We start from the raw sequence: 15,743 nt of genomic DNA on the forward strand, positions 1-15,743 counted from the left end.
TAAAAGGAATACAAATAGGCGTTTTCATTAAAAGCATATTCAAAAATGAACTATTCGGCTTAACTTAACCTTATGAACTTGGAGTCACGGAACCCCCCCCCCCCCATTCAAGCTCCAAGAATATATCGGTGAAATTGCATTAACCACACATTTAACGGTAGCAAGATTAACTCAACCATGTGCTACGCACTCGGTTGCATGGGCTATCTCTAAAACATATCGTTTTCATATGGACACTCCATACTATCGTGCCCCTCTCTCTCACATAACCCGCACCACATCTTTCGCCCCGCACTCACATCGCTCCTTTCCGGCTTGTACACCATCAACTCTGAAATTTCTGACACCGCGGAATCATCCACGTCGTGCGTAGACCCCGGGGAGTCCGACGATATTGCCACTAACCGATCATTGAGGTGGTTGTTTTCCTGAAGGGCCTGCAGTAACTGCGACTCGAGCCGCGAAATGGTCTCGTTCAACTCCTCTACACGCACGTGCAACTGCGCGTCCGCGACCAACTTGGATTTCTGGAGCGGCGACAACGCCGCGCGCGCATCTTCCGGGCGCGTCTCACCCTTCTGTAGGCGCTCGAGCATCTGGGCCAATGCCGCATTCTCTGCGCGCACCGCTGCAAGCTCCTGGGCACGCACTTCGGCCGCCCCGGGGTTTATGGACGACGACTTGCCACTCGCCATGTGCTTATTCAAGTAACCAACCTCATTGTTCAAATCTTTAATCATCATGTCCTTTGTTGCGAGGCTTGCATGCGCTTTGTCAAGGTTCTTCTGCAAAAGCTTCATCTTGTTTTCCATCTGGATATCATTCATCGAGTTCACCGACGAAACGCTGTCGCGCGACACGAGCGACGGTGGACGCATATTCAAGTTTTCCAGCGACCCAACCTGGTGTCGCAATACCTCAATGTCACCATTCTTGTTGGCCAACACCCTGCCCGCCTTCTCGAGCGCGATACTTAAGATTTTGATTTCGGCGCGGAGCTTTGCATTGTCCTCCTCTAGCCTGGAGTTTTCCCCCTTACGTGCCTCATCCTCCAGCTCGCGTATAGCCCTGGAAGAGACATCCTCCACCGTATGGTTTCTTGACACAAGATCCCGCCCCACGTTCTGGAGCTTCAGGTGCAACAACTGTACTTCTTTCTCCAAACGCGCCTTGTCGACGCTCGCCTCGCGTGTCTTGGCGTCGATCTGCTTCTTCAACTCGTCAATATGCTGGTCACGGTTGAAGAGCCCGCTGGCGGTGTTTTCCAAGATGCGGCGCAACTTTTGGACTTCTTTCTCGAGCTTGGGGCGGTCCTCACCCGCGGCCTCGCCCATAGCCTCTGGCCCTGCCGCTAGCTTTGCCTTGAGCGCCCGCTTCTCCTCTGCCGCCTCGCTTGCCGCGGCCGCAAGCTTCGCCTGAAGGTCCGCAATGAACTTGTCCTTCACCGCCATCACATTTCCCTTCGCATCAAAGCTGTTGCTCATGATCTTCAACTGATTTTCAAAGTTTACGCGCTCCGACGCACTCACGCGTACGCTCTGCTCAAGCGCCTCTTTCAACTCCGCCACGAGTGTATCACGGGCGGTACGCTCCGCGTCCGCGTCCTCAAGCCGGCGCGTCACCGCCAAAAGCTCCCCTCGTAAGCGCTCCAAGGCATTGACATCGTCCCCTTCGAGCTCCCGCGCCCCCTTGAATTTCTCTGTGGCGGATTCCAACTCCAGTTGTAAACTCACCACCGCAGTCGTCTTTTCCACAAGCTCAGCCTCTGCGTCTATGAGCCTCGCCTGGAGCGCTGCGACCTCAGAGGCGTCGGTGCGCTGGAGAATCTCGATCTGTGCATTCTTCGCGTCGAGTTCGGCAAGAAGGGAGTCTATTTTGGATGTTAAGTGGGAAGTTTCAAACAGAGATGTTTCAGAAGCAACGCCCGAGGGTTTGTCAGCTGCCACGGCCTGGACTTCCTCGGCCTTTCCCCTCCACATATCTCTCTCTTCCGTGATTGCCTTTCGCTCTGCCTCGTACCGCTCTTTTGCTCCCCGCATTTCCTCTTGGATTTTCACCATCGCCAGCTCCATCCTCTCAATGGCACTTTTCAGCGCCGCCAACTCGCCCGCACTCTCCTGGCGGATTGCCTCGGTCTTCCCCTCAAACCGCGCCTTCTCCTGCAGCAACTCTGCGATCAAGCGCTCCCGCGCGTCGATACCGTCCTTTAAACGGTCCACCTCCGCAAGATACAACTCATGGTTCTTGCCCATGTCACCCTCTAACTCTGCCAACGCTTCACGCAACTCCTGCGTCACGCGCGCATTGTCATTCTTGACCTTTTCCAACTTGAGATCGCGAGCATGAATCACCTCTGTGTGCTGCGCAGCCTGCTGTTGTAAGTCATGCTCTAACGCCTCGATTGCGGGCTCGTACTCCGAAACAAGCGCCTTGAGCTCGTTGAGAATCTCACTGCGCTCCTCGAGGCGGCTGCTGAGGAGTGCGTTCTCGCCCTCTAGCTTATCCTTGGCCTGTGCGAGCGCACGTACCTGCATGTCGGTATCGTGCTTGTCGCACGTGCGGCCCACCGCTACAGGTGATTGGAGTGCGTCTATGCGCGCACGCTCCTCAAGACTGTATGTGCTGTCAGAGGAGCTGCGTGTGGTGTTGAAGCTGTGCACGCTGATCCCGCGCGTGTGCTCGGGCGAGAACTGGAGCGATGACTTACGCATGGGTGCGAGGTATGGAGAGTGTGCAGACACCACGCGCGGCTTGTCTGCGAGCGTCGACGTCGAAGAGGACGACCGCCGCGACGCGCGCGTGTACTCGGATGGTATCGAGCTGAGTGACGGTTTTCGCACAAGCGACAAGCGGCTGCTAGAGCTGAAGCGGACACTATCGCGGCTAGAGTGTGTGGGCGTACTGCGGCCAGGCGAGGGGCCGGGCTCGTCGCCGTGGTTTAGCCCCGCAGGCGATGGCAACATGGACCGCCGCCTACCCATGGCGCTACTGGTGCGTGGTTTATGAGCGCTGGGCGACATGACTCCGAGGTTTGCCGTAGCCAATCGGTTGTAGGGGAGAAAGATCCCGCTACCGGCCTGTGCGACCTGGAAGTAATGTACGCCATCGGCCAGGCCGCTGTTTTTGCCGCGCGCGACGTCGGCGCCCGTAAGCTCTACCCCAGCAAAAAGCCCGCGCTCCTCCTTGCCCTCAATAAGCCCCACGTAGCGGAGAAATCCCACGCCACCCTGCGGGAGTGTTACGCGCGCGTCGAGTGCAAGCTCCTTGCCAGTGAGAGATATAGATGGCATCGAAAAATGTAAAGAAAATGTGAATATGAAGTGGGTCCGGGGTTAAGTAGAGAATTGCCGGTCAAACAAATTTCTGGAGGTTGCCAGGAAACCGGGATACTGAACGCACTTGTAGAGCGATGGCCAAGTTTTATACTTTCTCAGGGGGGTTGTCCCTATTTGTCGGGATGATGCTTAAATTGGATCTTTCTAGCTTGTGAATGGTCTTAGCTAGTCCGAATTGCCTTTAACGATCGGTAAAGGATACAAATACGGCCAGATTGGATGGTTTACCTGAAAAATGCTCAGAGCTGTCTGTTGGAATAAATGTGGTGTGTCAGGCTTGGAGCCAAAACAGGTAATGGATGCAAGGTCAAGCTGGATCTATAAACTGCCTTGAGACCAAAGCTGGAGGTTTAACAGGTTTGAGGACAAAACCGGGGTGTCAGGTTTGAGGACAAAACCGAGGTATCAGGTGTGTACACTTGTGTTATAACTTTGTCAGACTTGGCAGTATGGTGAAATACCCTTGATGCCTCTTACCGTTATTCCGGTTGGCTATCTATGACAGTCTGTAATTGAGAAGAGGGGCCAGAAAGTCACGCTGGTGCTCGTAAACAGATCGCTCAGATTTTTTCCCTGGTCCGAATATCTGTAGTTACACGATCTCACCGCCCATGCGAATGTGTGCGTGGATTTCTTTTGTCATCGCACAGCCATTTAGCCCTTATGCATGCCGCGCTATCGCCTGGACGGGTGTACGCGCGCCCTGATACGTTAAGGTTGAGTTTGAGTCCCTTGTTGAGCGATTTTCGTCCGAAACGGGCTACGCGAAACTAGCGTTTCGGATTGCATTAGGAGCTTTCCTGACCTACAACTCAATTTCTGCAAAGGCCAAGGGACTGGGCCGGGAATGCAAAAATGCGTAAAAACTCTCTGCTACGGAGTCACACGTGGCACTGTATGCCATGCTGCTTAAAGCACTGATTTAGAGGTTGCAATGACGTGTATTGGCTAATGCCGAAGAAATTGCAACAGCGGGTCAACATCGGTCGCTCAACTGTCTAGGCCTTGTTTCTCTCCCTGGTAGACGAGCGCATGACAATACACCCTTGCCCGTCTGAAGCTGACCCGCTTGGAAACTACGACAACAGAATTAAGCTCGCGGTCCATGTTCGAGCTCGAAAAATTCCAGTTGACAAGGCTTTTACATTCTATGGACCTTGATATCTCATCCACGATATGGAATTTGAAGGCTGCTTTTCCTTGAATACACACTTACCTCCCTGAGTCGAACCAAGGAATACCGCCAGTTTCCAATCTTCCTTGGTCTCTAGGAAGCCAAGAGACTTTGGTAAGAGCTATCATCACCGTGATATTTCATGAAGCTTGATAGAATTGGCAGTTTGAGTTCTTGTGGTAGGGTACGTGGAGTTTGTAGAGGTGCATACTACAGATAACAAGGGCTTTCACAGCTAATGCAGGGAACCCAATCTTTATTCTTGGGTCTTGTTTGGAATTCTTTCCACCACTTCCAGTTTTGGATATGAAGGGCCAAAGGTCAAATACACGTACCATGAGTGTCAACATTGTTCCAAATCTCTATGTCCCGCTATTGCAGCCGACAGTAGATTGAACAATCGCCTATTGCAGATCTGAAAATCTGTACCCAGGGGTGCATGAGATATTTCTGTGCTTAACGCCTCACTCCTGAAGTCCAATTGGGTAACCCAGAAACTAACAAGGGCGGGCATAAAACAGGCTCATTGACCGCGGGCAAAAAAACACGATTCGGTAACAGCGGCGCATGACTAGTATACAGATCTTGCTAATAATGCATAATAATTTACCCGATGAATTGTATAGTACTCTCTGGCCGGGGTGTAGCAGCCGTTAAGCTAAATATTCGCATTGCTTTTTGGTGCGGATTAAGCGTTGCAGATTGGTGTCCGCTGGCTGTAACGTAAGAAACGAGACAATGCATGTATGAGATGCTGTGTACTTCTAGATTCTAAAGCGTGAAATGTCGTATTACGTCAGTGGGGTGGTATTCCTAGCAGGTGGTTACCATTGACTGGAGGAGATTGTTTTTGGCGGTTCTACACACTAGGCATATGTTGAAAGAAAAAGGTGAGGAGATCCTTACCCTAAGGGTAACCGCACCCCGACACTCAGGCGAGTCTAAGAGCGTCTGTGACGCCGAACAATACTTTGACCGCCCCCTGTAATATAACATGGAAGTGCATTCGGTTTGAATATCTCTTTAGTCTGGTCTTACTACGTCGAATCAACTGTAATATCTTCCTGGTTAACTTAACAAATATCACTATATATCGCCTCTAGTCTGTTCTTTACTATCATGTGGCTAATCATGTATGTGTACCACTATGTGACCATCTTCCCATATAAAATTAGACTCATACGCATATTACAGTATGTGTCGTAGGGCATATATTCCGCAAATCGGCCAAGCACACTTTATCAAATGTGACGGCGCATATCCCAATGAATTCTGGTCTGTGTACCCAGGATCGTATTTATATATATATGTGTATGGTTGAGTATATTATCCAGTGTCGTTGGTTGAAAAAACGTATAATATCGATACACACTTAAAAATAAATACACAAGGGCTATGACTAAATAGCTTGAAATATCTATCCAAACATTATATATTCCATATATATTATCAATTAGATATCTTTTAAATACTAGCTAAAATAGTTTTATTTAGGGGTTATGGCCAATTTAAATTCAGTCCAGAGAATATGAAATACGTTTTATTGATTACTTGTAACTGATTCAGAAAAACTACAGCAAAGATAGACCAGCCAAATGAATTAATTATATACGAGAACAGTACTCTGAAACTAGATTGTTAGTTACTAAACTTCAAAAAATCAATCTTCGAACCACTGCCAAAGAATCCGGAGGAATCAATTTTATTAATCAGACATCCAAGGAAGTAAAATTCCGAACATGTTGCACTAAGATGGGTTCTTAAGCGTGCTTCTCGTGGAAACTGCGAATGTTGTAGGAGATTTCATCTTTTAAAAATTGAAACGGATAATGGAAGATGATTCGAAGATAGAGGGTAAACATACCATTTAAGATTAAAAATCAATAAAACCGGGGCATTGTTCTGAAATATAAATCAGCTAAACGAGTTAGTTAAACGGTCTGGTCGAATATTTTCGCCGGAGCAGGAAACACATTGAGTATCGGGCGTGGTAAATCAGAGATGTTAAGATACTGGCAAGTATAAGTCAAATTTCAACACCGCGAACGGTAGTCGAAAGACTGTTATCAACCCTGTCGTCATGGTCGAGTCGGACTGGGAAAGAAGTAGACTTAATTTCATCATTTAGAAACCGAGAAATGCTTTGCTGCTGACGGAAGGAGTACATACTGTCTGTGGTCGAACCAACAAAGCGATAAAGCTTTCTGTTGAATAAAGTAAAGCTGAAAGTATAGGTGGATCTTGCTTTGAATTTATAGGCCTATGAGAAAAAATCTTTTCCCATAAATTTTTCATCTGCATGCTCACGTTTACCAGCCCTACATGTAAATGGTGGTACGAAATAGAGCAGTGGAGGTAATTTCCAGCACCAAGAGGGAGGGTCCAAAAGGTGGGTAGGCGAAGTAAAATGGCATACATATGGACTCAGTAAAAACTGCGTCTGGTGCATTTCGTGGTATGAGCCACCGTTATACTATTATTGCAGCTATCATTGTAGTCACCGCTTCTCGATATGTAGACTCTTGGAGTCTATCATGTTAACCGTTTTCGTTAGGGCAATAAAGTGCCTTCATGCAGGACAATCGTACAGTACTGAGTATTAGTGGTTTTTGAGCGAGGGGTGCTTCAAAGAAATACAAAGTATATAGAAAGGTATGTATTACATTGTAATACAGTAATAATCTGGCCAATATTTCCAATTTGGCATCTGTCTACCGAAAAATACTGAAATACAGAAAGCTGTTTATATGAATTTATTGAGGCATGAGCCTATATAGTTAGGTTTTGGTATGAGAAGCGTCTCGTCCCATTCGCCATTGTCAGCGGTAGGCACACGCCAGAGTGTTCCCCTCAAGGGTCTGCTTCGGATGATTCACAGCCTTAACCAAGCACAAAATTCACCAGCAAATCCACTTAAACACGCCAATGCAATCTTTGTTGTTCTTACCGAACCACATCTCTACGTGGAGCTTGCGAGGTTATCGCTCCCCCTCATTTCTATGTGGTCAGTTACCACGTGACCATATATGCAGGATCCGGGTAACGCCTGAGGCTTTGTATACATCTTGATACGTTACCATAACCGAGCACAGCTGATTACGCTCCACAAGTCCATTCACAAACGGTTCAATTAGCCAAGCAGGTTGCGATTATCACCTCCCTTAAACACACGCACTTTGTACCATGGCATCATCTATCCACTTTTTGGACGTGAAGGGTAAGCCGTTGCTATCGCGCGACTATAAGGGTGACATTCCCTCGACGATGCTCGACCGGTTCCCGCTCTTGCTCCTTGAGAACGAGGAGGCCAACATGATGCAGCCATTCATCCATCACCAGGGGGTGAACTTTGTATACATCTCGCACAAGAACTTGTACCTCTTGGCGATGACAAAGAAGAACGACAATGTGATGCAGATCGTGATCTTTCTCCAAAAGGTGATCGAGGTGTTGACGGAGTACGTGAAGCAGTTGGAGGAGGAGTCGATACGCGACAACTTCGTGGTCATATACGAGTTGTTGGACGAGATGATGGACTTTGGCTGTCCCCAGGTCACCGACTCCAAGATTTTGAAGGAGTACATCACCCTGGACTACTATAGCCTCGAGAAGCACAAGATGTTGGCGCCGCCAGCAGCCGTCACGAACTCGGTTTCCTGGAGACAGGAGGGCATTTTCTACAAAAAGAACGAAGCCTTCTTGGACGTGATTGAGTCGATCAACATGTTGGTCAACTCCACGGGCCAGGTTTTGCACTCTGAGATCTTGGGACGCGTCAAGATTAAGTCGAACTTGTCTGGGATGCCGGATTTGCGCTTGGGGCTCAATGATAAGGGTATCTTTAACGAGGCGGGCTCCTCCAACGCAAAGGGAATCGAGCTTGAGGACATTAAGTTCCACCAGTGTGTGCGGTTGTCCAAGTTTGAGACCGACCGCATCATCACGTTTATTCCACCAGATGGCGAGTTTGACCTCATGTCCTACCGTTTAACCATGCCATTGAAGCCGCTCATCCACGTCGAGTGCAAGTTCAAGATCCACTCAAATTCGCGGATCGAGATTTTGGCTCGCGTGCGCGCCCAGATCAAGCGCAAATCGACAGCCAACAACGTCGAGATTATGATTCCTATTCCTGAAGATGCAGACACCCCGAAGTTCAAGAGCGACGGCGGCAAGATCAAGTGGAAGCCGGAAGAATCCGTGTTGGTGTGGAAGTTTAAGTCGTTCCAGGGGGGGAAGGAGTACGTGATGAAGACCGAGTTGGGCTTGCCGAGTGTGAACGACGAGGATGTTTCGGCCGGTGAGATCTTTAAGAAGAAGCCGATCAAGGTGAATTTCCTGATTCCGTACTTTACCACCAGTGGCATCCAGGTGAAGTATTTGCGGATCAACGAGCCAAAGCTACAGTACCAGAGCTATCCATGGGTGAGATACATCACGGAGAATGGGCCGGATTATACGATTAGGATGAAATAGCGCGAGCGAAGGCATTGACGAAGCAGTGTACCCATGGCTCTAGAAGATGTTTTAATAATGAATTTTTTTATAGAGAATTGTACTAGGTGTAAGAGGCCACTGGGTTAGGGCCAGTTCCTATTATCCAAGTGCTAGCTGATATCGCCTAAGGGGCGAAGATACCGGTAAAATGTCAGTATGTCAGGCCACACCATTGATTAGCAATTACGTTCTACGTCTAAAGCTCGGAGAGCACAGGAAAAGGAGCGATTTTAATGGTGCAATAATGGGCGTTTTAAAACCACCCGAAAACCCGTGGGACTAAACCGAAATAGTGACGAGCAGATATTATAATTGAGATTTCCTAAAACCCACCAGCCCTCTGAATTAATCAAAAATATGTCTTGGAAGAGATCAACGTTTTCTTGCCCACCAACTTGACTCTTGTCGTATATCTCCTGCACGCGACATTGCCGCGCGGAAGAAGCGAAAAAAGTCATTGCAAAACCAAGCATTTCCCCATCTCTCCCATCTTTCCAACAAACAATGTCCAAGGAACAGGCGCTCAAGCTCAAAGAAGAAGGAAACGCGTTTTTGAAGCACAACAACTTCGACCAGGCGGTGGAGGCGTACACGCAGGCCATCGCGCTTGACAACACGTCGGCGGTGCTCTACCTGAATCGCGCGCAGGCGCACATCAAGTTGGAGAACTACGGGCTCACGATCGCCGACGCTACCAGCGCGATCGAACGCGACCCGGATTACGTCAAGGCGTACTACCGGCGCGCGGTGGCGCACGCAGCGATCGTGCAGTACAAGGAGTGCAAGCGTGACTTGAAGCTCGTGTTGGCGCGGTCGCCGGGCGACGTGGCGTCGAAGAAGCTCGACAGGGAGGTCACCAAGATCTTGAGACAGCAGGCGTTTTCCGATGCAATTCTTGGCGAGGATGAGAAGGGTGCGATTGACCTGGTAGACTTTGACGCGATGACGGTGGAGGCAACATACGACGGGCCGGCGTTGGAGATCCGCACCGAGTGGATTGACGTCGTGAACAGTTCACACAAGAAGACGAGAAAGGTGTCAGTGGAGATGACCCGGGAGTATATTGATAATATGGTTCAGCGCTTCAAGGGCGGGAAACAGCTCCCGAAGAAGCACGCGTACGCGATCGTGGCAGCCGCCAACGAAGTGTTGAAAGGTGAAGCTTCTTTGGTGGAGATTGCGTTGGCGACTGACACGCGTGACAAGAGCGCGTCGCACCGTTTAGCGCGTGCGCATACGCTCTCGGTGTGCGGAGACACGCACGGGCAGTTCTACGACGTGTTGAACATCTTTGAACAGTTTGGTGCAATCTCTGAGACCCACGCGTATTTGTTCAACGGGGACTTTGTGGACCGTGGCTCGTGGTCATGCGAGGTTGCGCTCTTGCTCTACGCGTACAAGTTGCTTTACCCGACCCAGGTGTATTTGAACCGCGGGAACCACGAGACCGATGATATGAACGAGGTGTACGGGTTCAAGGACGAATGCAAGGTGAAGTACTCGGAAAAGCTCTACAAGGTTTTCAGTGAGTCGTTCAACTCGTTACCATTTGCGGCGTTAATTGGGGGCGACTACCTCATCATGCACGGCGGCTTGTTCTCGCGCGACAACGTGACGTTGGACCATATCAGAAAGATTGACCGGTTCCGTTACAAACAGCCGCCAAAGGAGGGGATCGAGATGGAGTTGTTGTGGACCGATCCGCAGGTACCGAATGGGCGGGCGCCGTCGAAGAGGGGTATTGGGATGCAATTTGGCCCGGACATTACCGAGCGCTTCTGCTTGACAAACAAGTTGAAGGCGGTGATCCGGTCGCACGAAGTTAGAATGGGCGGGTACGAGATTGAGCACAATGGGCGATTGATTACTGTGTTCAGTGCTCCGAATTACTGTGATTCGCAGGGCAATTTGGGCTCGGTGATTGATATGACAATGGACGAGGTGGATGGCGAGATCGAGTTGAAGTATAACACCTTTACGGCGGTGGCGCATCCGGATATCGCGCCGATGGCGTATACGAACAGGATGGGGTTCTAGAGCGCGCAAAGGTGAAGCATGGGGTCAGGCCAGGTAGATTCCAGCGAGGGTTTAGCACGAGCTCTAGAGTTGAGACTTCAGTCATGTGTTGTGGGGATATATACCTATATTGAATTGTAAATATGTATGCAATCCACATCGTATTAGATTCCAAAACGTAGCACGTGGTGGCTTAGGATTAACATACACACCTCCCCATCCGTGCTACAGAGACTCATTGGTAAAATATATTATACAGTGTGTTCTACGCCATGTACTCGTACTCATCGGCCGCGACACGTCTCAAGTACTGCTTCTCGATCAACACGTCGATGCACTTCTTGATGTCGCTGATGGCGGCATGGAAGCGCGCATGCGACTGGTGAATAACCTCGTTGATCAAGGCGCCGTGCTTGCTGGTCTTACGGGCCTTCATAATTCTGACAATGCACGCCTGCAAGAATATCTTGCGGTCCTCGTCAATCTCCTTTTGGGCGTCGTCACTCTCCTGCTTGGCCTCGGTCTTGAGGGTGGTGGCAAAGTTCACCTTCAACTTTTTAGACTTGTACTCCTTGACAACCGTGAAGGCGGTCTCCGGACCCATGGTGGCGGCAGGGCTCTGCGCTAACAACCGGTGCTTGACAAACGCCGCGAGGTAGCCCTCCAAGTGGTCCAAGTCGAGCCCGGTGGCGGCCTGTAACTCGGCAAACGTGTAGGTCTCACGCTCGTTGAACGGAAAGAGCACGGCCATCTGCAACAAGTGCATGCTAAAAATGAACGGCGGCTTTCCCGGCTTGCTCAAGTTGGCCTTCAACTCCACACGGCAGAGGTTCCAGAGCCACTTCAACTGGCGACCCTGGTGCTTGGCCTGGTACATCTCTTGCAACTTATCGTACGTCGGCTGCAACGCGGCTGGCAACTTGAACGTCTCGTACTTGGTGTGTGTGAACGGCCACATGGTTTCTGCCAAGACGTACGGCGTAAAGTCGGGCACCACGGCGCGCTGCACCGCCGGATCCTTTTCGACTGCCTCGCGGAAGCTGAGTTTCAACTCGGTCGATTGCTGCACATCCTGGAACATTTTGGACATCTTGGAGGTGTACTCGGTCGAGTTTTCGTCCTGTAACTTCTGGATAATGAGCTCCTCGTGGTCGTTAGAGCTGGAGGTGTTGTGAATCAAGCGCTTGGCGAGCAAGCGACGGTAATGCGTCTCGAACGCGTCCTTATCGTTGATAAACTTGAAAATCACCATGATGTCGTCCACAGACATATCCGCGGTCTCAGACTCCTTGCTGCTCTTCTTGAGGAACATGTCACAGTACTTTGCCAAGAGCTCTGGCGTGCGCGACGTGCCCTTGGGCTTGGGAAGAGCGATGGGGTTGCTGTTGATGTAGGCGTGGCACGCGTCGTCCAAGGCCTTGTCAAATTTGGCGTCGTTGTTAAAGGCCGAGTCAAGAATTCGGACAAAGCGGTCATACACCGTGATCAAAGTCTTGACGTAGTTCTTCGGGTTGACACCCTTGGCCTCGTCGTCCGCCGCCTTTAACGCCTCGAGCGCCTTCAACCCCTCCAGCTGCACGTACACCTGGTACGTCACAGCCAACGGGTCCAACGTGGCGGGGATGCGGTTCAACAATTTGTACATCTTGAAGATGTGCTCGGTTTCGGTCTGCTCGAGCAAGCGCGCGAATTCGCTGTACATGGCGGCAGTATGGGCCTCGACCAAGGTCTTGTTCAACGCCTCGGTCAACGGTTTCTTAGTGTGCTCATGAAGGTATGTATTGGCGCGCGTGGCCTCTTCGTTCAAGCGCGTCTCGCACTTGGTGAGGTAGTCGACCACGGAGTGCGCGGCCAAGTAGCGCGCGGACTCGTCCGCGTAGAACTTGGCGGTCTCCGCCACGAACGGTTGCTCGAAGTTGACTACGTAGATGGACAAGTTGGGTTTCTTCAAGTCCTGCGTGTCGATGCCCAACGTGACGAACGACTTGATGGCGATGCTCAAGTTGTACGCATTGACGATCTCGTTGTTGCGCTGCGCATCGATCTGCGCCAACAACTCCGACACCAAGGTGTCCACATGCGGTGTGAACATGTAGTCACGCCACGTGAGCGTGCAGAGCGTGTTGACGTCGTACACGTCGCGGCGGCCGTCCGTGCGCTCCTTGTTAACCCAGTAGCGGTTCATGTAGTCGAAGATGTTGTTGAGGTAGCCGGCACCTATACTGAAACGGACCCAGCGGCGCACGTAAAACTCAAGGAACGTCTCGTCGTCGCGGCGCTTGAGCCCCAGCACGTAGCCGCAGAGATACTCTTTGAGGCGCTGGTAGATCTCCGCTCCGCCCAAGAACTTGTTGCCGTTGACGGAGGTTGACGAGGATGAGCGCGACTTGTTGACACAGTAGTTGTATATGGCCGTGTAGATATTCATGTACATTTGGGAAGTGACGCCCTGGTCGTTTTCTGAGCCCAAGATGTGGCCCAAGCCGGGCTCCACGTACACCCAGGTGGCGGTGAGATCTTCGGCCTTAGGAAGAGACATTGCGATGCTATTGGTCAATTCGATGCAAAGATGAGAGAGGAATTGAGCGCCTATAGGACAGAGAGTGGTAGGAAGAAATGCAATATGAACGGCAAAAAGGGTAAAGAGAGCAAGAAGTAGCAAAATGCATCTGCGAAATGTGGCACGCAGAACGAGTAATGGGATCAGGTATTTGAAGGCGGTAGGCACACGAGCGGTAGGTGCACGTCAGGGGGTATGGATGCGTAGCACACGCTCTAGTTGTATGCTATATTAATATTCCCTTGTCTCTATTAAATTTGGTTTTTTTTTTTTGGTATCCTTGATGTGGACTATTATAGTGGTATACATTTTCGCGATAGTTTAGTGGGAGCATCCGGGTGTGAGATCGAACTTGGCTGCTCTCTCCTTCATCGGACCCTTGATTTCTGAATGTTGGTTATTATCAAGTTTCGCGTTGGATGGAGACATACACAAGTTTGTCATGGCTAGCACTATATACCAAGACTCCAGATTCTCTGTATATTGTCATAAAACGATATAAAATAAGTGAAATCAATAAATATATTCAATATGTTATGGGTGCTCGAATTTTCAGCATTCCACCAATTCTAGGTGCAAGTGGATAAACCGCGCATATCTTTCACCATGGCGTACCACTCTTCTCAAACTGTTAGGAATTCCCACCAAAACTCGGTGCATATCATTACTCATGCTTTTCACAGGGATCCCTTACTGTTTGTATCTTCTCCAGCTCACAACGTGCTTACCACTATTCGGACTTTTTAGCGTATTGCACCATTTTCTATTTCAACCCCGGGGAGACTCTCTCGACGACCCTGACGATACTCACGGTAAACGTAGTGACCCACATGCACAAGATGATCAACAAAAACGCAACCAAGGCGCGCTGACGCTCGCAACTGGTCTTGAGCTCGGGATAACCCTTCTGTGTAGCCGAACACAACCACTGGGTGTCATACAAGTTGTAGAAGGCAAGCGTGAGGTTTGCGGCGGAGAAGATAACAAACAAGAGGTCCAACATGATGAGGCGTAACTTGGCCATCGGGTTACGCAAGCCGATGGGTTTCGCGGAAAACTCATCGTACGTGATGTACAAAAGATATGCGAGCGAGATTGTCTGTACGCACAACGCCATGATAGTACTGGCATCAGCGCCATACTCGCCGTAGTACATGTGCGACTCGCGGTAAACGTCCGCCGCGAGCGCGAGAGCGGTCGCGCAGAAGATAATGATAATGAGGCGGAGTGTCAATGGGATGTAGGGGTTGTTGAGGAGAATGCGTTTGAACATGGGCTTCCAGTCCGCGCGGTTATGCGTCAGCATCCAGTAGCCCGCGCGCAGCTGAATCTTCGGCCGCTTTTTCTCATGCTGTTCCGAGCTTAACGACGCAGTGTCAGAGGTCCAGGCGCTGCGGGTGAAGTAGTATCCACTGAGCAAGCGAAAGATAAAACTTCGTTTCCCCATGCGATCTGTGTATGAGAGTTCATCATCGTCGCTGTTAAGTGCCGCGCGCAAGCGTTCGTGGCCCTCCCACTTACCACTCAAGTCAGGAAACCCGTGGGTGGTTTCGGCGTTGAACTCGAGTTGGCCGGAGGTATAGGCCGGGCTGGCCTGTACCGTCTGCACAAACGTGCCCCAGTTATTGTGGATCGCGTTGAGGAAAAGATCGTCTTCACGCGTACGGTTCTTTACGTTGGAGACTGCGGAGTTTCCTGGCTGCTGCTCTGGAAGCGGCTCCAGATGTGCCACCTTGTCGAGCACATACGGTGGGTAGTACTGGACAGAATGGTTATATGAGTTGACCGCAAACACGTTAGAAAAGGGACTGTGCACCGCACTGGGCGCCGACGGCAGGCTCCGCGGCAGGTGCGAGCTCTTGGCAGAGAAGTTGACGGATGGTTTCGTCACTAGGTTGTCACGGGACGCAAGATGTTCCTTGGAGAGGGGTAGGTCCGAGGCTGTTCGGTAGATCTCGTTATCGGACATAGAAAAAAAAAGGGTCTGGGAGGTTTATTACGTAATGGAAGGAGATATGGACGCCAGATAAGCAGTTATTGGTGCTAGATGATGGCTAGAACTGGATAGCAATCTAGGCTGATAGCTCTGAGAGAGACACAGAAGCGTGTTAACTAAATATTTGAGATAGGGTAGCCGATGCTAGGTCCGGGTAGTAAATTC

At 50.3% G+C, this 15,743-nt stretch overlaps 6 protein-coding genes across 6 annotated transcripts; 2 read left to right on the plus strand and 4 right to left on the minus strand.

Annotated features, from left to right (window-relative positions):
- Positions 1-209: 209 nt before the first annotated feature.
- On the minus strand, positions 210-3,290 carry BABINDRAFT_9227 (CAP-Gly domain-containing linker protein; the record flags this gene model as incomplete). Its single annotated transcript, XM_019132930.1, has 1 exon — positions 210-3,290. One exon carries the CDS (start codon positions 3,288-3,290, stop codon positions 210-212), a length of 3,081 nt encoding a protein of 1,026 aa, XP_018983769.1.
- A 3,459-nt stretch (positions 3,291-6,749) lies between these two features.
- On the minus strand, positions 6,750-6,965 carry BABINDRAFT_162665 (uncharacterized protein). Its single transcript, XM_019129468.1, has one exon. It carries the CDS (start codon positions 6,956-6,958, stop codon positions 6,770-6,772), a length of 189 nt encoding a protein of 62 aa, XP_018983770.1. The 5' UTR covers positions 6,959-6,965; the 3' UTR covers positions 6,750-6,769.
- Positions 6,966-7,204: 239 nt separating this feature from the next.
- APM1 (Apm1p) lies at positions 7,205-9,008 on the plus strand. Its single transcript, XM_019129469.1, has one exon. It carries the CDS (start codon positions 7,693-7,695, stop codon positions 8,983-8,985), a length of 1,293 nt encoding a protein of 430 aa, XP_018983771.1. The 5' UTR covers positions 7,205-7,692; the 3' UTR covers positions 8,986-9,008.
- Positions 9,009-9,510: 502 nt separating this feature from the next.
- Positions 9,511-11,043, plus strand: PPT1 (protein serine/threonine phosphatase; the record flags this gene model as incomplete). Its single annotated transcript, XM_019131912.1, has 2 exons — positions 9,511-9,729; positions 9,793-11,043. The coding sequence occupies 2 exons, from the start codon at positions 9,511-9,513 to the stop codon at positions 11,041-11,043; spliced, it is 1,470 nt and encodes a 489-aa protein (XP_018983772.1).
- A 93-nt stretch (positions 11,044-11,136) lies between these two features.
- CDC53 (cullin) lies at positions 11,137-13,601 on the minus strand. Its single transcript, XM_019129470.1, has one exon. It carries the CDS (start codon positions 13,559-13,561, stop codon positions 11,288-11,290), a length of 2,274 nt encoding a protein of 757 aa, XP_018983773.1. The 5' UTR covers positions 13,562-13,601; the 3' UTR covers positions 11,137-11,287.
- Positions 13,602-14,345: 744 nt separating this feature from the next.
- BABINDRAFT_39567 (uncharacterized protein) lies at positions 14,346-15,551 on the minus strand (the record flags this gene model as incomplete). The annotated part of the gene is made up of 1 exon (XM_019131933.1): positions 14,346-15,551. The coding sequence occupies one exon, from the start codon at positions 15,549-15,551 to the stop codon at positions 14,346-14,348; it is 1,206 nt and encodes a 401-aa protein (XP_018983774.1).
- Between the last annotated feature and the right edge of the window lie 192 nt (positions 15,552-15,743).

The sequence above is a fragment of the Babjeviella inositovora genome (assembly GCF_001661335.1).
Source record: "Babjeviella inositovora NRRL Y-12698 unplaced genomic scaffold BABINscaffold_10, whole genome shotgun sequence".
In the NCBI taxonomy this organism is placed as follows: Eukaryota; Fungi; Ascomycota; class Pichiomycetes; order Serinales; genus Babjeviella; species Babjeviella inositovora.